At 33.7% G+C, this 25,022-nt stretch overlaps 3 protein-coding genes and 2 long non-coding RNA genes across 9 annotated transcripts; 2 read left to right on the top strand and 3 right to left on the bottom strand.

Moving 5' to 3' along the window:
• Window positions 1-3,561: 3,561 nt before the first annotated feature.
• On the bottom strand, window positions 3,562-4,778 carry LOC135145517 (all trans-polyprenyl-diphosphate synthase PDSS2-like). Its single transcript, XM_064077642.1, has 3 exons — window positions 4,609-4,778; window positions 4,436-4,548; window positions 3,562-4,379 (listed from the first exon to the last, which is right to left on the bottom strand). Exons 1-3 carry the CDS (start codon window positions 4,776-4,778, stop codon window positions 3,562-3,564), a joined length of 1,101 nt encoding a protein of 366 aa, XP_063933712.1.
• A 3,206-nt stretch (window positions 4,779-7,984) lies between these two features.
• LOC135119530 (all trans-polyprenyl-diphosphate synthase PDSS2-like) lies at window positions 7,985-9,958 on the bottom strand. The gene is made up of 3 exons (XM_064043950.1): window positions 9,628-9,958; window positions 9,455-9,567; window positions 7,985-9,400 (listed from the first exon to the last, which is right to left on the bottom strand). Exons 1-3 carry the CDS (start codon window positions 9,888-9,890, stop codon window positions 8,583-8,585), a joined length of 1,194 nt encoding a protein of 397 aa, XP_063900020.1. The 5' UTR covers window positions 9,891-9,958; the 3' UTR covers window positions 7,985-8,582.
• A 6,255-nt stretch (window positions 9,959-16,213) lies between these two features.
• Window positions 16,214-19,146, bottom strand: LOC135122739 (uncharacterized). Of its 2 annotated transcripts, XR_010279449.1 has the most exons (3): window positions 18,939-19,146; window positions 18,264-18,655; window positions 16,214-16,532 (listed from the first exon to the last, which is right to left on the bottom strand). It is a non-coding gene; the product is annotated as an uncharacterized LOC135122739 (long non-coding RNA). The 2 variants fall into 2 exon arrangements; XR_010279448.1 differs by having other exon boundaries at window positions 16,214-18,655.
• A 12-nt stretch (window positions 19,147-19,158) lies between these two features.
• On the top strand, window positions 19,159-22,477 carry LOC135122740 (uncharacterized). 4 transcript variants are annotated; one of them, XR_010279451.1, is made up of 7 exons: window positions 19,159-19,498; window positions 19,568-20,125; window positions 20,177-20,910; window positions 21,047-21,346; window positions 21,647-21,748; window positions 21,800-22,373; window positions 22,429-22,477. It is a non-coding gene; the product is annotated as an uncharacterized LOC135122740 (long non-coding RNA). The 4 variants fall into 4 exon arrangements; XR_010279453.1 differs by having other exon boundaries at window positions 19,159-19,904; window positions 19,982-20,125; window positions 22,429-22,475; XR_010279452.1 differs by having other exon boundaries at window positions 19,160-19,904; window positions 19,965-20,125; window positions 22,429-22,475.
• Window positions 22,478-24,314: 1,837 nt separating this feature from the next.
• LOC135122743 (probable ribosome biogenesis protein RLP24) lies at window positions 24,315-25,018 on the top strand. Its single transcript, XM_064047140.1, has 2 exons — window positions 24,315-24,486; window positions 24,539-25,018. Exons 1-2 carry the CDS (start codon window positions 24,406-24,408, stop codon window positions 24,983-24,985), a joined length of 528 nt encoding a protein of 175 aa, XP_063903210.1. The 5' UTR covers window positions 24,315-24,405; the 3' UTR covers window positions 24,986-25,018.
• The last annotated feature ends 4 nt before the right edge of the window (window positions 25,019-25,022 follow it).

The raw sequence follows: 25,022 nt of genomic DNA on the forward strand, positions 1-25,022 counted from the left end.
GCAAAGGAAGTATTGTAATCGAGTCCGTCGGCCGACTCTCTACTTTTACGTTTTCTCGATCTTTCATGACCCCTAGAAGACGAAGAAATAGGTCTCCCATTTCCGTCTGTCTGTCCGTCCGTCTGTCCGTCCGTCTGTCCGTCTGTCCGTCTGTTGTCCCGGATTTTATTAGACAGATAATCTCCGAAAGTACTCGACCGATTGTTGTGAAATTTTGTACTTATATTAAGAATATCATGTAGATGGTAAAACGCTAGCCAAAATTTGTCTAATCATCCCCACCACTAATGCGATGACGTCGCTTCAAAATTGTACATAGTAAATGGGTTTTCAATTGTATAAAATAACATAGTCCTACACATGTAGTTTACAACTCTGAATCGACTTTTCACCCGAAACGTCCAGATTTTTGGAAAAAAAATCAAAATTATAAAACAACATTTTGAAATTTAATTTTTAATCTGCTAACCAGAATGCTTTGAAATGTTGCAGATGTTTTAAGGCTATAAAGAGCATCATAAATCTTTAGTCAAAGAATATTTGCTTATCCCCTCCAAAAACTTGATGACGTCAGCTCAAAAGTTTGTGGAATAAATCATATCTAAAATGTACAAAATATGATGAGTCTGTACTTGTGATCTATCACTCCATTCATATTTTTTGGATTTGCATATACAGGGTGACTCAAAAAAATTAATGAATGCGTAAATATATTTTATTGATTTAATCAGGGACTACAAAACCGAATGCTCTGAAATCTTGCAGATGTTTTAAGGTCATAAAGAGCATAATAAATGTTTAGTCAAAATATATTTGCTTATCCCCTCCAAAAACTTGATGACGTCAGCTCAAAAGTTTGTGGAATAAATCATATCTAAAATGTACAAAATATGATGAGCCTGTACTTGTGATCTATCACTCCATTCATATTTTTTGGACTTGCATATACAGGGTGACTCAAAAAAATTAATGAATGCGTAAATATATTTTATTGATTTAATCAGGAACTACAAAACCGAATGCTCTGAAATCTTGCAGATGTTTTAAGGTCATAAAGAGCATAATAAATGTTTAGTCAAAATATATTTGCTTATCCCCTCCAAAAACTTGATGACGTCAGCTCGAAAGTTTGCCGAATAAATCATATCTAAAATGTACAAAATATGATGAGCCTGTACTTGTCATTTATCACTCCATTCATATTTTTTGGATTTGCATATACAGAGTGACTCAAAAAAATTAATGAATGCGTAAATATATTTTATTGATTTAATCAGGAACTACAAAACGGAATGCTCTGACATCTTGCAGATGTTTTAAGGTTATAAAGAGCATAATAAATGTTTAGTCAAAATATATTTGCTTATCCCCTCCAAAAACTTGATGACATCAGCTCGAAAATTTGCCGAATAAATCATATCTAAAATGTACAAAATATGATCAGTCTGTACTTGTGATCTATCACTCGATTCATATTTTTTGGATTTGCATATACAGGGTGATTCAAGAAAATAAATGAAAGCGTAAATTTATTTTACTGATTTACTCAGGAACTACAAAACCGAATGCTTCGAAATCTTGAAGATATTTTAAAATTATCATAAGCATGGTACATTTTTGATCAAAACGTATTTGGTCGTCCCCCCTAAAAAATTTATGATGTCACCACAAAATTTTGCTGAAAAAATCCTATCTAAAATGTACAAAATATGGTGAGTCTCTTCTTGTGATTTATCATTCCATTCAAATTTTTTCGATATGCATATACAGGGTGACTCAAAAAAATTAATGAATGCGTAAACTTATTTTATTGATTTAATCAGGAACTACAAAACCGAATGCTTTGAAATCTTGCAGATGTTTTAAGGTTATAAAGAGCATAATAAATTTTTAGTCAAAATATATTTGGTTATCTTCTACAAAAAACTGATGACGTCAGCTCAAAAGTTTGCCGAATAAATCGTATCTAAAATGTACAAAATATGATGAGTCTGTACTTGTGATTTATCATTCCATTCATATTTTTGGTTTTGCATATGCAGGGTGACTCAAAAAAATTAATGAAGGCGTGAATTTATTTTATCGATTTAATCAGGAATTACAAAACCGAATGCTTTGAAATCTTGGGAATATTTTAAAGTTATTATAAGCATGGTAAACTTTTGTTCAAAATGTATTTGTTCATCCCTCCTAAAAAAATTGATGACGTCACCCTTAAATTTTGCTGAATAAATCCTATCTAAAATGCTAAAAATATGATGAGTTTGTACTTGTGATTTATCATTCCATTCATATTTTTTAGATTTTCTTAAGAGGTGGTTCAAAAAAATTAATGAAGTCAATTTATTTTATTGATTAAATTAAAGGCAACACTTATTATTAGTATTACACCCCAACCAACCCAATTTGGTAGACACAAAATTTGTTAAAGGAAAAACTCGGTTGAAACATAAGGGTAGCACGCTTATTTACATCGACTTTAACATTACAGACCTGCATTTGTTCACTTGGTTCCGCGAATGTGAAATAGACATGTTTATAATCAACCAATTCTGAATTTCACCATCAAGAATTAAAATAAAACCCAATGTTTTATATAATAAGCGGAAGTCGAAGCAATAAAACCGATGGTCGTTTTGTTTACAGTTTCTTTGTTTGACTCTCACGTATGCTGTTACGCTTGTCATCTTAAATTAAGCATGTTTATACATAAACGATTTTCAGTTGCCGTATACGTGAGTAAATTGTTTCGTTATTTTATTGATTATAAAAAATCAATATTCAAAACGACCCAATTCATTTTCCCGAAAATTTGGGAATACAATAATTTTATTCTTAGTATTACACTACATCTATCCCAACTGATATACGTGTCCTTGCAAAAATGTTGATGACGTCATCGCAATTTTAAATTCCCACTACAAAAATGTAATGAGAAAAAAACACAATAGCCATGCAGTCGTCAAGTTTCCGACAGCGAGGGAAGTACTGTCTAAACTCTTTAGACCAATTTTTTTATTAATTTTTTGGAACTACCCAAACTCCCGTATATAACGTACTGAAGAGTTAATCCGCCATTTTCCAGACACGCGGTATATATAGACACAAAAACAAAAATTTCTTTTTTTACTACTGCAGTTCAAATTACATTGCAGATTTAGAAGATGAGACGATTAAGAGACTTTAAATAACAAAATCGTTCACTGCCTAAATAAGTACGTGTTCTTCAGGATTTTTCTCATGTCTACTAACAATTCCCACAGCCAATGTTCACATTGGAGCTACACATCAGTTTTCCGTTAAGCAATAAGCAACCATGGCGAATTTTTTCGATCATATGGTACATTGTTTAATCACGTAAACAAAAAATCTCATGATCCATTTTCTGGCCGTATCTTTAAAACAGACCCCACCAGAAAAATTGAGACAATTTGATTACCCTATTTCTGTATAAGATTTTCATAGCCAAACCTACTGTCGAAAAGATCGAGAATGGATAATATTTATATAATCTCCCTTTTCTAATTTAAAACGTCGTAAGTTATGCCTTTTTATTACAAATCACAAAGCTTTAATTATATTGACAACCACTGTCTTAGATCCACTATTTGAAAAATTATCTAAAACATTCAAAGCTACGTCTGCGAATTCTTTCTTCAACTGGTCAGTTTTATCTAAACCTGGCCCACTCATAACAACCTTTCGTATTAAATCATAATTGACTTTTTTCTGATCAGATAATCCTTTTTCAATTTCTGTGTACAAACTAGGATCATGTTGTAAATGTAACATTACTGGTGCCGATACTAAGCTAAACGATTCCTCTTTAATTTGAACTTTTTCTAACGAAGCCTGCCACGCTAACGCTAAATTTCTACCAAAAATATAGCCCAGTTTAGGTACGAAAAATTCATGATTAGCCAAAATTAAACTACCTTGACAACACTTTGGCAATAAACTGCCACTGCTCAAAATATTTCTCAAAGTGCATTCTGCTTTCATGTTGCCTAAAATATCTTCAAATTTTAGAGGTTCTACTCCAAATTCGTCTGGAATTTTAACATCTTTTTGTTCAGGAAGTGGTTTAAACGGTATCGGATTATTTTGAGGATCTCTTAATCCAAAAAATTCGAATTCAGCCAAATCTCTTAAAGCTGATAAAATTATTCCTTGAACTTGGTGGTTTTTTAAACGAGCAAGTTCGCTGTTACTGATGGCCAGTAAATAGTCTCCATACAAAAGGGCTACTTTGTTTCCAAAATTCATCTCGAGTACATTTTTGGTAGAGGCGTCAATCTTTGAGAGACTTGTGTGCATTAAATGACCAGTTTTAATCATTTCTATTACTTCAGCAATAACTCTTTGACTGTGGAGAATATCTACAAAGAGAATGTATTAACAATTAACCAGCAAGTTAACGTCGACTTAACGTTACCCGCAGCACGATCATAATCACTCTCAAGAAAATTCCCACTTGATCCAGCTACTTTTGACATAAGAAGAACTATAAGTCCAAACGTTTTCTGTTCATTTTGAAAAACGAGATTTCTATAATAAAAACAAATATATATCGAGGATAGCACAAAATATGTTATTCGTTATACTTACGAAACTGTTTGCAAAAGCGGATGTTTCATTGCTATTAATTTTTTGGTGTACAGTAAAATATTAGCAATTTCGTCATTTAAAATTACTCTCAAATTTAAAAAAGACACAGGATACCCGACCACTCTTTCTGCTTCTTTAATTGCGGAACTGAACGCAAGCCTACGCTCCATCGTGTACGTTCTAATTTTTGTGTTTGAATTCAGAGTGGATATACGAAAAGGCTGCTTACTGCACGCTTCAAAAAATTTACAAAAACTCTTCATTTTTTTTAATCTATTAACACCAAAATTGTATTTAAATTGACATATTCCCTGTAAGCAATGTTTACTGTTGCGTCGACTAACGTAGGTAACGTATTTTATAAAATGTAGATAAAGACGTATAATTAATAACGGGTGATCAAAAAGTTTTCAGATTAGAGTAGATTACAGTAATATTATAAATTCTTTGATTCAAACTTACGCGTCAAAATTAATACCTCTTATCATCACAACTGGAATTTTCGAACAAAACTGACCTGATAGGATAACCATATGTTAATGTTAATGCTAATGCAACCTTGTCTTTCATCATTATTTTGTGTGCTACATATTGCGTAGATACATACACGCAATTTATTTCTACACATATAGGCCCTTATGTAAAATTATGTAATGAGGTACGCTTATCGGCAAAACTTTACCATAATTTTCTACATTGAAAACTTGAAAATTACAACAAGAATAACGTAAAATCAAAACCCGAGTCAAAAATCAGTTCCTTCACATCCATGCAATACTGATAAAATGTATGTTGTTAACATGGAACCCAAGTCCTGCACATATTAACTGCAAGATTACCAACATGAACAGTCATACTAGTTTATGGACACATGAAATTGTTCTTAAATCTCATGAACAGTTTGGTGTTTCAGAAGTAGAACAAAACAACAATAATAATTCAACAAGCCTTTATTTTTGATATAAATACGTAGTACGAACGATTGTCGATTTTCAAGTCAGACAGGCAAAAGTTTGCTGATCTACAACAAACATGTCAGTTTGGTAAGATTCTGTTAACTTGAAGTTGCACCTTTCACTTTTAAGTTCGCTATTACATTTGACGGTTACTAGGTAGTGACAGTAGAATAAGATAAGTGCTCGTATTCTTTGGGCTGGTGATGGCTACCCAATAATATTTAAAATGATGATGATAATGACAGTAATAATAAAACTAATTAAGTTATTTGTTACAGTTATTTTTTGTTTCCTTATCCACAACCCAGTTTTGCCGTGAATCCACTGCTGCTCACTTGTTATATATTTGTCAAATCAAACGAATTTACGTATGGAGTTCGATACCAATGTACGATATATTAGACGTCCAGTCCAAAGATATCACTTGGTTTTAGATACCAGTAGTACGCCATTTGTGCTAGTCAATACCACTCAGTTTAAATATTTTGATTTCCTTTTCTTCGGATACCACTCTACCAGTTCTCTGTTGCTCCGTCATTGACTTTCAAGAGAAATCCACAAGCTGAGGTGGGTATAAAGGTTTTTACCGCTCTACCGTTCAAAGGTTAGGTAGATCTTCAGACTAGACCTCTAATATAATTGACATCGAATTTCACAGTTAAGTTCTCTTGTTTTGACAATTATATCACCACATCCAGTCGTAGATATCACTTGGTTTTACATCCTAATAGCTGTTTAAAGTTAGTACAGATGTGCATAATAATAGGAGTGAAGTATTGTAACATGCAAGAAGTAATCAAGGCTTATAATGATTGATATATCAAACTCTATAATATCTATGAAAGTGACGACCTTCCGGGTGTTAGTACTGTTCGTCCCAAGATGAACGTGTTTCCCAAGGATTGATTATAAAACAGTGTAAAGCATTTTTGGCTTAAGGTATTGTGGACGAGCTATAAGCTTGACGTCGTTTGCATAATTTGATGTTGTATAATTTTCTAAAAACTGGCTCGGTTTCTGTGGTGTAAGCCGGAATTCTATTTTCGTAATAATTTTACCACCGGAGTTTGTAGGTGACACTATATTCTCTCAAGATGCTGAAAGTAATTGTCAGACCTAGGAAGATAGCCGCTGATGGTGGAACCTTCTTTAAACGTAAGCTTTCCCAATAATTTCCCTGCTACCCGAGGAAGAGTGACTGCGAGAGGCTGAAGCGCCCATCTACTTTTGTTTATGGTGTGTAACTGGAGGCCAAATGTTAGGAAAGCGTAAAAGTCAATAGGTTTGTGGTTCAGTCGAGATGTAAGTAAATCTATGGTAATGTTACCGAACCGTCGAAGAATTAATAAACTGGGTCCTTGAGCCACCATTCTGTCTCAGTGCCATGATTCATAATCTGCATCACATTGTCTTTGAAGGGGCTATATGGAGCATCTAAGCATAAAGAGCGTAGCTCAAACCAGTGCCCATTGGCTGGTAGTTCCAGGTAACTGATGTGTTTTGTTAACTCACCTTATTCCACCAACTGTGAGTATTCTCTTATTTGCGATGTGCCTCACAATCATTTAAAGTATAATCGGCGAAAGGAATCAGGATATTCATCCCGTTGAATTAAGTTATTTAAGATTCAGACTGCTGTTTTCCACCACATGAAGATCGTGAAAAAACAGCCGTCAGTTGTAGGTCTGCTTAATAGTTTTAGGCATGGTGTATTTGGCTCTTTTAACTTGTCTAGAATACCACCGACCAAATTTTGCTAGGCAAGCAAATATGAGTACATATTGTGGAAGGTAAACCATACGACGCAGACGACGGATTACTGAAGCGGTCCAAATGTTGATTTTTGGACATTCTCCGATGGGAGAAACTTTGTAATTTAGTATAAAGCCCAGGGATTTAAAAACGTGGACGGTTTTTGTCGTTCCATATAAGTGCGATCGGTAATCCTAATGGTTGCTCTGGACAGTTATGTAGGGTCTTGTTAAAATGTAATTGCAAAAAATTGTTCGATGATTAGGAGCAATCGGTATGAAGCGATCGCATCAGCAGAGCCCGGAGTGGAGTAAGGGAGGTGGTAAACCGTCAAAGCAAGGGTGCGTCTGAACCTCCTGTCGGAACCATTAGCTTTCAAGTGACTAACCATACTAACAAAATATGATACGCTCTTGGTGTACACATAAACAACACAAATATTTCTAATGAATGTTTGTTGCATACAATGTAGGCTTCACATTTCTGCAGCTGATTAAAGTGTGGTAAAAGTTATTTCAGCAAGTAATTACGATCTTATTACTTCAGATAGGGCTCAATAAAGGATTTACTCCTTTAATTTGTATAGTATTCTTTTTAAAAGCCCAATAAATCTACATTTAAAAAAAATACGTTGGATACATTTATTTCTGAGTTTATAAAAGGAAAAATTATTTAAAAATTGTGTATTGGTAACATTTTATAAAACACTATTTTAGTATTATAAGTCATATTTTAAGTCACTTCTACTTAAACTTGATTAGTAGTGACAAAATAACAAGTAAGTAATAATTATAGTCATTTTGACACTATGGTGTCAACAGAAATTTGATTAAGTAATCTAAATTTTATTCTAGAATGAATACTACACTGCCCAACAAAATTAACGCAAAATTTTAAAATTGCAAACCAAAAAATAACATCTTATTTGGTAATGCTTTAAACGTCGCTCAGTTAGAATTAATAACGTGTATTGGCTTCTCGAACTAACTTCTTCTTGATCAGTTTCTTGCCACTTTTGCGTCAATCTAAGTGTTAGCTCTGGGAGGGTAGTAGGAGGGTACTGTAATGCTTTAATTAATTTTCCCACTATGTCCCATAAATGTTCGATGGGATTGAGGTCCGCACTTCATGCAGGCCAGTTCATAAATTTTTGAAAGGCCATGTGCAAAATAAAATTTTAAATTTTTTTGTTAATTTTACAGGGCAGTGTATTTATAGAATCTCCCTTTTCTAAATTAAAACGTCTCAAGTTATGTATTTCTACCATCACAAAGCTTTAATTATATTTATAAGCACTGTTTTAGAACCACTATCTGAAAAATTATTTAAAACATTCAAAGCTGTATCTGAGAATTCTTTCTTCAGCTGGTCAGTTTTATCTAACCCTGGCCCACTCATAACAACCTTTCGTATTAAATCATAATTGACTTTTTTCTGATCAGATAATCCTTTTTCAATTTCTGTGTACAAACTAGGATCATGTTGTAAATGTAACATTACTGGCGCCGATACTAAGCTAAATGTTTCCTCTTTAATTTGAACTTTTTCTAACGAAGCCTGCCACGCTAACGCTAAATTTCTACCAAAAATATAGGCTAGTTTAGGTACGAAAAATTCATGATCTGCCAAAATTAAACTACCCTGACAACACTTTGCCAATAAACTGCCACTACACAAAATATTTCTCAAAGTCCATTCTGCTTTCATATTACCTAAAACATCTTCAAATTTTAGGGGTTCTACTCCAAATTCGTTTGGAATTTTAACATCTTTTTGTTCAGGAAGTGGTTTAGACGGTATCGGATTATTTTGAGGATCTCTTAATCCAAAAAATTGAGATTCAGCCAAATCTCTTAAAGCTGATGAAATTATTTGTTGAACTTGATGGTTTTTTAAACGAGCAAGTTCGCTGCTACTGATGGCCAGTAAATAGTCTCCATACAAAAGGGCTAATTTGTTTCCAAAATTTATGTCGAGTACATTTTTGGTAGAGGCGTCAATGTTTGAGAGACTTGTGTGCATTAAATGACCAGTTTTAATCATTTCTATTACTTCAGCAATAACTCTTTGACTGTGGAGAATGTCTACAAAGAATGTATTAGCAATTAACCAACAAGATAAGGTCCGCATAACGTTACCAGTACCACGATCATATTCACTCTCACGAAAATTCCCACTTAATCCAGCTACTTTTGACATAAGGAGAACTATAAGTCCAAACGTTTTCTGTTCATTTTGAAAAACGAGATTTCTATAATAAAATATTTATTATATCCAGGATAGCACTCACAAAATAAATCGCTATACTTACGAAAGTGTTTGTACAAGTGGATGTTTCATTTCTATTAATTTTTTGGTATACGATAGTATATTAGCAATTTCGTCATTTAAAATTACTCTCAGATTTAAAAAAGACACAGGATACCCGACCACTTTTTCTGCTTCTTTAATTACGGAACTGAACTCAAGCCTTCTGTCCATTTTGTACATTCGAATTTTGGTGTTTGTATATAAAGTGGACGTACGGAAAGTCTGTTTACTGCATGCTGCAAAAAGTTTACATAAACTTTTCATTATTATTTCGTTCACGCCAAAACTATATCTAATTTAACCTATTCACTGGAAGGAGTGTTTATATATTTTGTTGACTAACATGAATAACGTGTTTTATCGAACATAGATAAACCATATCAGTGTCAACAATGATATCATCAAAACTGGTATTCGTCTATTTTTAAAAACAAAACTAACCTCACAGAGTTAACCATATGTTAATGTTAACGCTAATGCAGGATTATGTCCTTCGTCATGTATATGTATATGTATATTTATGCATAATTGACTTATTATATTATTATCAGGAAAAATCTTGCTATTTAGAAAATAAATGAAAATATTCAAAAATCATATTTACTTCCTGAACGTAAGGGTCCCCTCGAGAAAATATAGGTCTCCCGTTTCCGTCCGTCTAAAATTTACATTAGTAAATATTATTTAAATTTTATAAAATAACATACTCCTGCGTAGATGGTTTATGAATCCATACTGAGTTTTTATCCTAGACATTCAGATTTTTGGGAAATAATTAAAAATTATATTTTACAATTTAACTTTGAAATTGCAAAATCAAATGCTCTGAGATCTTGCGAACGTTTTAAGGCTATAGGAAGCATGATAAATCGACAATCAAAATGTATTCTTTATAGCCTGCCCAAAAAATAATGACGTCATTTTACAATTCTGCAGAATAAATATTCTTTAAATTTTATAAAAAACCTAAAAATAAATCAAATTGTTCTTGAGTCTCGTGAATAATTTGGTATTTCATCAGTAGAACAAAACAAGAAAAATTCAGCAAAACATTTTTCTTCATGTGAACAGTATGGATTATAAACATAAATCTGTGTTAATTAACGCAGTACCAGTACTACTTTTTAGTACAATTTTGTACATACTTTTAAAAATGATGAAAACTAGCTAGACAACTTTTTCAACTTAGCGAAAAGTATCATCTTCTCTTACACAAGTTCGGTTACACGTTGAACCAAACAGCTGAAACGGCGTCATAACTTCACAATTTTTCGTAACAATATTTCTTTTTAACACATTAAATTCCGAAACAAGACTAAGGAACAATGTAACGATAATTTAAAGGTAAAATAGTAGTAGTTTTGTCGTTTTGTCATTACATTTTTTATAGAAAGATGAAACTAAATCAGTAAGAAACAATAAACAAATCAGCATTTGTGGCACTTAATAAATTCTTATTCTTTTCATGTGAAAAGAATGGAAAGCGAACAACTGCCCAAAGCGATTGTGGAATGGATGTCTCCCAGGAGAGAAAAAAGACATCAAAATCATAAAGGGCGGGAGAATATTAAAAAAGAACATTAAGCGAAATGGAGTAACAGAATTCTTCAAAACAGCCATAAATAGTGAGCGGAAAGAGGAAATCTCAGTGTATGCAGGTGAGTGAATAGAGAGAAAATTTTCGGTCAAACGAAAACGTACAGTAGCAATGTTTTCAACAAATAAGAGTTCACACTCTAGAAATATTAATGACAAATATTATATCTACAAGTTTTTTTGTATTCAAAAAATGATAAAAATGTTTACACTATTGCGTCAATCTAGTCTTGTCTAATCAATTTGCATACGAATACGTAATTAATAAATCGTCACACATTATAGGCATCTCTTTTATCCGTTTCAATCCAAAAATAGAACATAATCTTGCGTCAAGCTATCTGAAGAAAACTTAATAATACTCTTCAGGCATTTAAAAAATCATCGAATGAGTTTAAATAAATTCAGCAGGCAGTTTAATATTTCAGAATCAACACAAGAGACATTTAGCTGGTCCAGACAAGTATGTCAAAAATACCACCAAATTCAAACGTAGAATACCATATGCTTGATGTGTCAATTTCGTGTATAAAAATTAAGCTTACCAGATGGCTAAAAAAGATTAAACTGTAGTTTCTATACTAACAATAACTGTTAGGAAAAATAATATTACAAATTTATGAAGCCCCAATCAGATTTATTTATATTATATATTTTTTATGATATTGGGAATAGATAGATAAACGATTAGATCATATAATAATTATTATATGATCTAAGCATGGGCGCCGACAGGATTATTTGCAGGGGGGTGCACCCATACATTATAGGATATAGTATATATATATTTGCTCCATTTTCGAATTGAATCTGGGGATGAAATTTAAAAAAAATCATTTAGAATCAGGAGAAAGAAACTCTTTGTATATATCGCATCAAATTCAAAATGAATTGATTGAAACTTGTACTGATGTTGTGAAGAGCAAAATAATTGAGGATGTGAATCAGGCATCCGTTTTTTAGGTGTTGGCTGATGAGACTGTTAATACCTATTAGTGACACAGAACAATTATCGACTGGAGTTCGGTATTTGCGTTGTGATCAAGATAATAAAAATTCAATAATTTGCGAAGAATTTTTAGGATATGTGTTGCAAGAACTGAATGCGAAACCATTTCAAAAACTATTATCCACTTCCTAGAAGATTGCAATTTGGATTTAAATTAAAGTGTGTATTTTATACTAAGCCAGGGGGGTGCAAGTGCACCCCCTTGCACCCCGCTGCCGGCGCCCATGGATCTAAGGATAAACGCTGACGAAAATTTGGCTAGTCCACCAACAATTTGATGAGAACATCTCAAAATGTACATAGTAAACGGGTTTTCTATAGCATAAAATAACTGAACATGTAGTTTATTAATCCGTATTGAGTTTCTACCAGAGACGCCCAAATTTTTGGAAAATAAATCAAAATTGTATATTTTGCAATTTAATTTTGCATCTGCAATGAAATTTTGCAGACACTTTGAAGTTATCGTAAGCATAGTTAGTTTTTGATCAAAATACAAATTTTGCCGAATAAATTTTATCTAAAATAGCGCTATTTATCGTTGCAGTCATACTATTTAGCATTGCTTAGACAGTTAGTTGACTCAAAACAATTTATGAATGAGACAATTTATTTTATTGATTAAATCAGTAACTACAAAACTTGCTTTGAAATCTTGTAAACGTTTTAAAGTTATCGTAAGCATGGTAAATTTTTAATCAAAATATATCTGTTTAGACATATATGGTTTAGACCCTCCAAAAAATTGACGTCGTCTGAGAATTTTGCCCAATAAATTCTATTGAAAATTTGCAAAAATATGATGAGTATATACTTGTGATTTATCACTACATTAATAATTTTTAGAATTGCTTATACAGGACGACTCAAAAAAATAATGAATTAGTCAGTTTATTTCCCAAAAATTTGGGAATACAATACTGTTATTATTAACCTTACTCCGCAAATATCCAAGTAGATATAGGTGTTCCTACGAAAATGTTGGTGACGTCGTCACAAAATTTTCTAAAGGAAAAACTCATTTGAAAATCCTTCTAGGTCGCTTCTTTACGATTACTTTAACATTACATACATATTTTTTTAACTTATAAGGGTTGTCATAAAAAATAAAATTCACAAATCAATTCTTATAATTTTTCGAAAATTCTGTCGAAATAACCTTCAACCAATTTTTTTCATAGTGTATTTATGCTGAAAATTAACTACCACAATTTTTAAGTGTCATCCAATTAGACGATAATTTATCTTAATTTGATACATTTTAATAAATAAATTTCACAATAACTTCTCGGTTTGCAGTTTATTGGTAACTAAACAACAAAACTCGAGTTTGATTTTGACCGACAATTTAAAAATAGATAAAGAACTCATCAAATTGGTTTTGGAAAATCTGTCACTGCATTTGCAATCAGAATTTTCCGTTTCCATGAGATAAGAAACAAGTTTTATCATTCGAACTGAATTATTGGTTGCCTATTTATCAAGCAGCAAACCACCTTCATGAGCAAATCAACAAAATTTAAGAAAAATAAGGCCTTAATAATATATTTGTAATAAGAAACGAGTGATCATCAATCACAACGATGCAGCAAAATTCACAATTTTTCATAATCAACGTATACAGTAGTCCCAGAGTACCTTCGTTTTTAGGATTGCATCCGTTTGCAGAGGAGTTAAAGTCGATTTATAAACTTGCCGCTAACGTTGCTGCTCGACGTTGACGTTGCCGATGATAAATACGCAGCAAAGGTATGCGTCGTTTATACCATCTGTTGACGTTGCCGTTGAAAGTTGACACGTCGTTAGGATGACGTTCGAGATGACCAACTTTTAACTTGCGCCGTTACGATATTAAAACTACAAGGGCTTACATTTTGCTCTTTTTTCTTAATATGTATAGTCTTCTTTTCACAACAAGAAAGGTAAAACAAGTTTAAAATGGTAAATTTTTGTAGAAAAGTATCGATTTTGCAATTAAGCTCCGCCCCTCGGTCTGACAACGAATACAAAATTCATCACAATTGAGCTTGGGATGGATATAGGTGGGGCTTAATTTTTGACTTGTTTTTTTCTTAATATACATAGTATTCTTCGAACAACACGATACTCAAAAACATGTTTTTTATTTCTTGTAAAGAAATAATGATTTTGCAGTTAAGCTCCGCCCCCTTGGATCACGACGAATAAAAAAATCATCACAATTGAGATAGGGCGGATGGGTGAGGCTTACATTTTACCTTTTTTTCTTAATACGTGGAGTCATCTTTTCACAACAAGAAACTTAAAACATGTTTAAGATCGTAAATTTATATAGGGAAATATCAATTTTGCAATAATTACGCTTCGCCCCTCGGTCTGACAACGAATGAAAAATTCATTATGATTGAGATCGAGACGGATGGGTGGGGCTTCTCTTTTGGTTTTCTTTTTTAATTAACACATTCAATTTTCTTTATATAACACGAGTTCACATGGTAATGTCTCGTAAAAAAATAATGATTTTACTATTAAGCTCCGCTCCTTGGCTTACAACGAATAAAAAAAAATATTAATTGAGATAGGCCGGGTGGGCAGAGCTTATATTTTGCCTTTTTTTCTTAATATAATATAGCCATCTTTTTACAACAAGAAACATAAAACATGGTTAAAATGGTACATTTTTGGAAGGAAATATAGATTTTGCAATTATGTGTTAAAGCCTAATTGCAAAACCGATATTTCCTTATACCAATTTTCCATTTTAAACATGTTTTAAGTTTCATGTTGTGAAAAGATGTCTAAACATATTAAAACAAAAACCCAGATGTAAGCCCGCCCACCCGCCCTGTCTCAATTGTGATGATTTTTTTTATTCTCCCGTAGCCCAGAGGGCGAAGCTTAACTGCATAATACTTATTCCTTTACAAGAATTTAAAAACATGTTTTTGAGTATCGTATTGTTAAAAAAATACGACGTATATTAAGAAAAAAAGGCAAAATATAAACCCCGTTCACCCATCCCATCTCAATTGTGATGATTTTTTTATACTTAGAAACTTAAAACGCGTTTAAAAAGGTAAATTTTTATAAGGAAATGGATTTTGCAATTAGGCTCCGCCCCTATAACTGACAACGAATGAAAACTTAATTATTATTTAGATCAGGGCAGGTATGGGTGGGGCTTAATCGTTGAGGTTAATTTTTTACCTAGTATTCTTTGAACAACACGATACTCACACAAATGTTTTTAATTTCTCGTAGAAAAATAAGGATTTTGTTTAACTCCGCCCCTTTGGCTCACGACGAATAAAAACAATATCAAAATTGAAATAAGGCGGGTGGGCAGGGCCATGGTAGAAGGAGACATGGTATAGGCATACGCATCGGGTGTGACGTCAAGTGGGGTGAAATTAGCGCGAAATTTAAAATACATTCTTTAAATTGAAGTTTTATATTTTTTTATCCTGTCACGTTGCAAATTCCCCCGTATCAATCCTAAATCTAGACAATTAAGTAAAAGAGATAAATTTCTAAAATTGCAAAACAAAAGTTATTGTTATATCAATATATTAAACAAAATATAGTTTCGTCAAAAATGAGATACGCAAAATAAATAAAAAAAGGATTAATACATTAATAAAAGTAGTTAGAGCCGCTGCCAGGGTAAAAAAATACTTGTCGAGATTCATCAAAGGACTTGTTCCATAGACGATTTAGCTGTATCTTTGTCTATGGTCCACTCCACCCCTACATTAAATAGTAAGTACGCCCTGGATTTACTTGCAGTTTACGTTAGCGCGTAACCCAGTGTAACCAAAATTTTATCTTTTTCTTTTAAAAATGACTTACTGTGCTGTTTTGGGTTGTGGGAATAGCAAAAAAAAGCAACCAGATCTTACTTTTTACAGATTTCCCAAAGAACCTATAATTTTAGAGGCTTGGGTGGAATTCTGTGGTCGAAGCCCAATAAATGTTAAGAATGGTAAGAATAAAAACAAATAAATAATTAATAAACATTGTTTTTCATTTTATTACTTTTTCACTAGCTCGAATGTGTTCAATACATTTTACAAAGAAATGTGAAACGAAACTAGGACTACAAAGAGTATTAAACTATAGCCCAAAAAACAGAAGAAAAATATTAAATACAGCAATACCTACATTACTGGGTCCTTTGGCTCCACATAAAACGGGACACTCGCCATTGGCTTTTACAAATGTATTGAGCCATAACAGTTTAAGTAAAAAAACTCCAGATAAAAGTGGTTCAAGTAACAATGGTAAATGTGTAATGACTTCAGTTCCATTGCCTCTGTTGCTTCCTGTAAAACATTGCAAAAAGAATTTGTTTAACGTTTCATTAAGTGCCTCAAGAAATATAAATGACAGTGATATTCAATCTTTAAAATATGATGCATCGACAAATAATGACAATAGTGGCAGTAAAATAGACTCCTCAAACGACCTTAAAGCTTGTCGTAAGTGTCAGTGCGTAAGATATAAAAGTCAAAAGCAAATCTGGGAAAAGAAATTCCTAACACTGTCAAGGAAATATGAAAAATTAAGTAACCAACTAAAACTTATAAAAGATGAAAACCTAGCACTCCAAGGTGCACTGAAGGCAAGAAATGAGGATCAAAAAATTGTAGAGACGTTAAAAACAATTTTTACCCCTGGTCAAATAAAAAAATTAGTGACACAAACAAAACGTATCCAGTGGTCAGCCGAAGACATTGCATCGGCAATTTCTTTAAGGAGCATTAGCCCGAAAGCTTATAAATACTTACGAGAGAAGTGTCAATATCCACTTCCTGATTTGAGCACTTTAAGAAGGTGGGCAAGTACGTTTAGTGTCGATCCTGGAGTTTTGAAAGACGTCTCATTATTAATGAAAAAGAAAGCCAAAATTTTGAATGAAACTTCAAGATTGACGGTACTTTCATTTGATGAGATGTACATAGACAAACAATATTGTTTTCATAAAGAAAAAGAGCAAGTTTTTGGACCCCACCGAGCAGTACAAGTAGTGATGGCACGCGGTTTATGTTCCCCCTGGAAGCAACCCATATATTATAATTTTGATACCCCTATGACAAGAACGCTGTTATTGCATATCATCAAAACTTTGTATGAGTGTGATTATACAGTTGTTGCAATTGTATGTGATATGGGGTCACAGAATTTAGGCTTGTGGAGGGAACTAAACATAAATATATCAAAATCATTTTTTCAACACCCAAATGATGAGAGCAAATTAGTATTTGCATTTGCCGACGTTCCCCACTTACTGAAACTGCTTCGAAACCACTTTATTGACAGCGGCTTCTGCTTAAATAACAAAAATTATGGCAAAAAATACATTGAAGATGCTATTGAACTCGGAACAAACAACAACTTGCGAATTGGCCATAAAGTTACCCAGGACTTGTTGGATGTTAAAAGGTCACAACGTCAAAAAGTTAAAAGTGCTGCTAAATTATTTTCATATACGACAGCCAAACTACTTGACTACTGTGGTGAAAACAAATTAATCCAGTGCAGCAATTTTAAAACACTTTCTGATTTTATTGAGTTGGTGAACAATTGGTTTGACTTGCTGAATACATCTTCAAAATATTCAGCAAAAGGAGTAAGTGCCTTTGGAGTTAACTTGAATGATCAGATGAAGATAATCCAGAAAATGACTGAAGTAATGACAGCAATGAGAGTAGTAAGACACCGTGCTCTATTACCATTCCAAAAAGGAATCATCATTACCAATAAATCATTGGAAGGTCTATATCACTACCTTGTAACTACTTATAACCTGGAATATATCATGACTAGGCGTTTGAACCAAGATGTTTTAGAAAATTTTTTTCTAATATGCGAAGTATGGGTGCTGTAAATACCAACCCTGATGCCATTAGCTTTATGTATCGTTTGAGGTGGTATATTTTAGGAAAAAATTCTTCAGGCGCTCTCACTCAATCTAAAAACTGTGAGGAAGATGAAGATGATAAATTAACCAACCCCTTACAAGACCATGAAGAACAACAGGAAGTTTGTCTTACTGCTCCATTGTTTGCTTCAATTGTAGATACATCTTCAAGTTTTGATATTGATACAGAGCTCAATTGTGAGTGGATTGAAATTCATTTTGTTGATGATCCATCCCTGTGTGAAGGTGGTGATTCCAGCATAATTACACCAGAAATAATCATCAATCATGAAGGACTACGGTATTTAACTGGATATGTAGCACATCGGTTCAGGACGAAATATCCACATCTCGGTAATTCTAGCCCAGACAATGACGCTCCTTCCACCTCAACTTCTAACCTAGATTGGATTAACTTTATTTCAAAAGGAAATTTGCTTCATCCTACCAAAGAATTTCTGCAAGTTGCGGAAGTGATGGAAGCAACTTTTGTAAATTTCCACGGGGCAGACATTCAAAAAGTGCCTAAAATCATAACAACCGTCGTAAACGAAGTAAAAAATAATATTAACACTAGCAAGTTTCCAGATGAAGTGATTCGCTGTTTGGTGAGAACGCGAACGTATATCCGCATTAGGGAATTGAACAAATCAATAATCGCGGACAAATCAGAGGTTAAGTGTACAAAAAAAATAAAACAAATTGTGGGAAAACATTAGAACTGGATACTTTGATTTCTAAATTTTAATGTAGTTCTTCTTGTATAACTTCATTAAAGACTAAAGTGCGTGAGTGGGTAAAAACTTACCTTACTGTTGACTAATTTGTATTCCCCGTAAATAACAGCGAATCGCAAAAATTAAGCAGTTACCGCAGGGTGTGTTCCACATTTTTGGACCGTTCAACTTTCAATAATTACATTTTTATCACTATTAATTTCATTATCTTTCGTAAGCCGGCACACTTGGCCGGCAGCTAATTGACGTATTTGACAGAGCTATGACAGCTCAAGCTAAAAGTCCCTAGCCTTCCCCATGATACAAGAAAACATGGTATGCTACGGAGATAGCGAGTTTAAGCACCATTCGCGCAGATTCCAACTAACGTCACACTGTGTTTACGTTTTTGACATTTTTTGAGCAAGCACCAGACATAACCATAAATTTAGGTTAGAAAACAGAGGTTATGTCAATTGTTAAAGTTATTAATATTGAAATTACAAATTGTAATTTAACATAAGCGGGAAGAATATTATTGCATTGTAAAGGAAGCTTTAATTTGTATTATGAAACTGGCCTAAAGATCGGTGTATGCAGCTTCATTTAATAAATCAACCATAACACGACATAAGTAATGCCGCTGTAAAAGGTAAGCAAATGGATATATTATATTATAATCATGTAATTTACTGAATAAATTTCTTTATTTTCCTTTTAGTGTTTTTCTGATTTGAAGTTTTCTTGTTTAATTCTTTGATTCTAATAAAAGTTCTAGTTCGAACCAGGCAGTGTAATACCTCCTTTGGTAATGTTACCGTTGGAGATAATTTAGTTTGAAGTTGATGTGTTAACTTCTTAAAAATGTTTGGCGCTTTGTTGATACCATCTCCGTTATAAAGTAGAAACAACGTCTCTAAAATTTTTGCTGCATGTATTAAATCAGCACAAGGCTGCAGCAAGTTGCCTTGCGAAAGAAAGTGGATCCAATTGGAACTGCTTGGTCCAGGTATATTTTCCGCAGGAGTTCCAAGATGTGGATATTTTAACCGGAAACGGTGAGCAACATATCCAGCAACGTATTGAAGTCCTTCCTGGCTGACTTGAGTATTGGGAAGATTTATTTCAATTTCAGCGAACTCGTCAGCAAAGTGGAGAGTTGCCACATCGCTTTCCTTACTTAACATTTCATCTTCAATACCAGTGTCCAAAATATTTGAAAATAATGAATGAGTCAAACAAATATCACTGTTACCAGACTCATCGGAGAAAGAAAAGAGTAAGGCCTCATCCTCATCTTTTTCGCAATTTTTATTGGCTGATATTGCAGCTGCAGAGTGTTTGCCCAAAATGTACCACCTCAACCTGTATTTAAAGTCAACAGGATTAGGATGGTCATTGCTACCACCCATGGCACGAATGAAAGAAAAAAAATTCTCCAATACGTCTTGGTTTAGGCGACGTGTTAAAATGTAGTCCACTTTAAAGATGTGGGTAATATATTGGTACAAACCTTGCAGGGACTTGTTACTTATGATAATTCCTTTTTGGAATGGTAACAGTGTTTTTTTCCCAATTCCTCGAACATGTGACATTGTTTCAGTCATTGTATTTATAATGAGGTCCTGATGGTCCAAATTTATGCCATATGCATTACTTCCAGAAGGACAGAATTTCAAATTCGTATTAAAAATATCGAACCAGTCATTGGCTAATTTTATAAAGTTCGATGTTTCTGCATAATTTGTATCCTTTATTAAGTTGTTGTCCCCACACCATTGTATGGCTTTGGACACTGTGTTAGAAAGTAATTGTGCAGCAGGTCTGACTTTTTGTCTTTGGCTCCCTTTGACATCTAAATGATAACGACTAATCTTATGAGCGATTTTCAAGTCACTGCCAGAAGAAATCGATAATAATGATTCTATACAGTTTTTTGTGATCATTTGTCCGTCAAACACAAAACCATGGTCCAGAAAATGATTTCTCAATAATTTCAGAAGATGCGGCACGTCGGCAAACACAAAAATTTGTTTGCTTTCATCAGATGGATGATTAAAACAGGTATTTTGCATGTTAATTCCTAAGTCATTCCAAAGTGCCATATTCCCTGGTCCCATGTCATTTACAATTGCAATTACTGTATACTGACAAGCATGTAGTTCATTGATAACATTAAATAATATGTCTTTGGTTATAGCGGTGTCGAAATCAAAATAAATGGGCTGTTTCCATTGGGCAAATAGACCACGACACATTATTACTTGCACAGCACGATTTGGACCAAACACTTGTTCAAGTGATTTATCAAAACAGACTTGATGATTTATATACATTTCATCAAAAGACAAAACCGTGATGCGTTCAAGGTCTGTTAAAATGCGAGCTTTATCTTTTATCAAGACTGCCACAGATTTTAAAAAACCCTGCCTAATGTCAAATGAGAGGGCCCATTTGCGAAGTGTACTCAGAGCTGGTAGTGGAAATTTGCACTGTTGTCGTAAGTATCTATAAGCTTTAGGGCTGACACTACGAAGCGAGATGGCAGAGGAAATATCCTGGGCGCTCCATTTAACGTTTCGTTTTGTTTTTAATCGCGTTATTTGCCCTTTCGTAAAAATGGTTGACAAATTTTGTTGTAGCAGTTCAGTTTCAAGTTGCAGTGCCTTGTTTTTTTCTGTTAATTTTTTCATTTGTTCTTGCAAGTCGTTATATTTGCTTTGCCAGTTGCATTCCAAAGAAGCATCGGTAACAGGAAATAGTTCTTTTCTGCAAGTCTCACTGAGGGTTTTTGTTGTAGTTTCTGCGTCTGAACAATGAAGACCAGAAATGGGTGAAACTGTGGGCTGTACGACTTGGGTTGAACCTTTATTGCTAGGAGACATCGGGGTGTGTTGCACAGGTTTGTTCTCCGTTGGTATAGCGTTAGGCATTAATCTTCTTCTACTTTTAGGGCTATATTGTAACAACTGCTGTTGAAGTGATTTGTATGAAGCTTCTGAAGAAAAGTGTTCTGAGCATATTCGAGCTGAAATAAAAAATTCTAAACATTTTGTTCTGGTTAATATGCCTTTATTTATTCGCGAAGTGAGAAAAAAAGACAATTCTATTTTGCTTACAGTTAGATAAACTATTTATTTTGTACAAAAATGTTACCTTGTTGCGAAAAAACAAATCTTTTATTGTCAAGCGGGTACATTTATTCAGAATTTTGATAAACTGGCGCTCTATTTTCATCGAATTTTCAAATGGTCGGGGACAGTGATACATAATTACTTACCATTTTTAACATTAATATTTCCTCTCAGGCAAAACTTTACCCATTCGTCACAAATGTCTTTATTTTTTGGAAAACGATAAAACTTAATATCTTTACACTTATAACGGCTATTGGAGCACCCAAACACTGCACAAGAAGTCATTTTCGTAAAAAGAGAATCTTAGCCTGTAGGTACGGCAGTAGATTACAACTGCTAATGAATGGAGAATACGGAATATAATGAAGATGTGGGTGAAGTGGATCGCAAGTAAGCGTCAAGGGTTTGGTATTATTATTATTATTATTAATATCTTTCTCAACAGAAAAAAAACAATTTACAGGGAAAGATAGTTAAATCAGATATAAAGATAATATATTGAATAACAATTTTCACCAATATTCAAATATCACATCAGCAGATATTATGCAATCAACAATGTTTGAAAATTTATCTATCACATCACAGCTCATCGATATATTATTGAAGAAACGACACAGAGTTTGTATATTTAATGGCGGGTAAAATTTTCACTACATTTCAATTATCTCGTTACAATGCAAAAAATATCCGTAATTTGCCTGATCCAATATGATTTGAACTTTCGCGCGTTAGCTTAATTCCAGTTGACGTCAGACAAATTGCGCGATAGCATACCATGTTTTCTTGTATCATGGCCTTCCCTAGCGAAGCTCACAAGGTCGTTGATGCCAACCCACGTCACAAATAGATGCGCAGACGATTTCTAAATTGGTACACCGGATGCCTATACCATGTCTTCTTGTACCATGGGCAGGGCTACATTTTGCCTTTTGTTCTTAATATGTGTAGACTTATTTCGACAACAAGAAACTTAAAATATGTCTAAAATTGTAAATTTTTGTAATAATTAACTTAAATACACTACTTTTCTTCTACAACCCCTTTAAATACGGCAAAAGTTGAACATCTAAGTTACTATCAACGGGAACTTGGCAACGGAGTTTATAAATGACAATTTTCAGCACAGAACACCTATTTTCAGCTCTAAAAGCAACGTCAGCGGGAACAGCAACTGCAACGGGAACTTCAAAACTGATCGAGTTTTGTGTACACTCATAGACCTATAAACAATGCCTATACTTTCGCCCATGTATTTCAAGCTTTTGAAAACCTTAAGATGATTTATGGTACGGTTATTTACACTTTAACAGAGCTCCTAATGCTTGCAGTAATTCAGTTTGCTGGCCATAAAAAGGAACTAGTATGTGGAAAACTATATATGTATATACCTGCATAATATATACCCAATGATCGAAATAAATGTCATCTAAAGTCGCGATCTTTTCTATAGAACCACTCCCTAGTGTAAATTTTCAAAATTTGTTTGGTGTAAGTGACCCTGACGGGTTTCTGGGGGAAAATATATGTGTCAAAAATTTGACAGGTTAGATGGTCCCATTGTCAATGTAAATATTTTATTTTAATAAATAGATGAACAGAACATACAGTCTGCACGGGATACAGTGCGGCATAGCTGAGGGCAACCGAAACATTCGTGTTGTGCTAGTTTCGATTGCCATGTCAACTACCGCTACCAACCGCGTTCGGCGTAAAGTACTAGGTGACAGGGCTACCAACTTGACTTTTTATTGAGTGGTTCCGTAGAAATGACCGCTACTGTAGTTAGCCACTAATCTAATTTAATAAAAAAAAATTGTTGGCAAAATTTGCACTATCACATCACAGTTGTTCGTTTTTCAGGTAATGGGAAATTGTCGCGCAATTCTTTTACGCATCGCATTAAAGAATAAGACCATTTCATTTTCTCATTTGATTCCACTTCGGTATAATAACTTTGGAGAATAAAAATTGTATGTTCTTATCTTCAGTTTCAAACATTTTTTTTTTTATTTCACTAACAATACAAGTGTCAAACTGCCATGTACATAACTTCAATGGAAAACACCAGTGCTGCCACCAGTTAAAAAAAAGTCAAGTCCATGGCTGACTAGATCATGTTTTTTTTATCATACGAGACAGTGACATACTGATAACATGTATAAAAATTATGGGTATAGCTAAATTTAAGAATTTTATGGCAACATCTACAGAAAATACACCAGTACGCCACACCTGTTAATATATTTGCATGTTTATCGCATAAAATAGATGGCGACACCTCCTAAAGTCCTGAGAAAGCAGGTCCAATCTGTCATCTGTCATCCCCACCTCCCCTTCTTTTTATACAAAAATGATATCTAACAGCACGTGTTGACAAGAAAATTATTAAAACAGAACATAATAAACAAAAACCCGCACAATGCGTATTGAAACGTGCTACTTTTGTTCTTCAAGAATATTCCCAGGTCACGGTATCCAATTTGTACGGAACGATTGCAAGGTATGGCGAAATACGTGAAATAATTTTGTTTTTGAGGTTATGTTCTTGTCAGATTTTCAAATTTTGTCGCTCAAAATGCCACGCAGCCTTCAAAAAGAAGAAGAATCCACGCAAAGTGAAATGGACTAAAGCATACAGAAAGACCGTTGGCAAAGAATTAGCCATTGATCCGTCATTTGAATTCGAAAAGAGGAGACATCTCCCGATCAAATACAGCAGAGAGACGTGGAATAAGGCCGTTGAAGCCATGAAGAAAGTCGAAACTATTAAACAGAAGAGGCAGGCGAATTATATCATGCAAAGGTTACGAAAAGGGAGAGAACTTGAAGAACAAAGAGATGTTAAAGAAGTGCAAAGAGACTTATCGCTCATCAAATCACCAGCTGCTGGACTTAAAGACAGGAAAGAGAAGGAAAAAGAAACTGTTGATGAACAAATGTCAGAGAGCGGAGAAGAAATGGAAGGTGTGGTTGAAGATGGGGGTGAAGTTACTTTGTAGACATGTAATAAATTTGTTTTATAAAGTGAAAAATGTG

This window comes from Zophobas morio, unplaced genomic scaffold (assembly GCF_036711695.1).
Source record: "Zophobas morio isolate AGI-343-1 ecotype UQ-CSIRO unplaced genomic scaffold, CSIRO_AGI_Zmor_V1 ptg000005l, whole genome shotgun sequence".
Lineage (NCBI taxonomy): Eukaryota > Metazoa > Arthropoda > Insecta > Coleoptera > Tenebrionidae > Zophobas > Zophobas morio.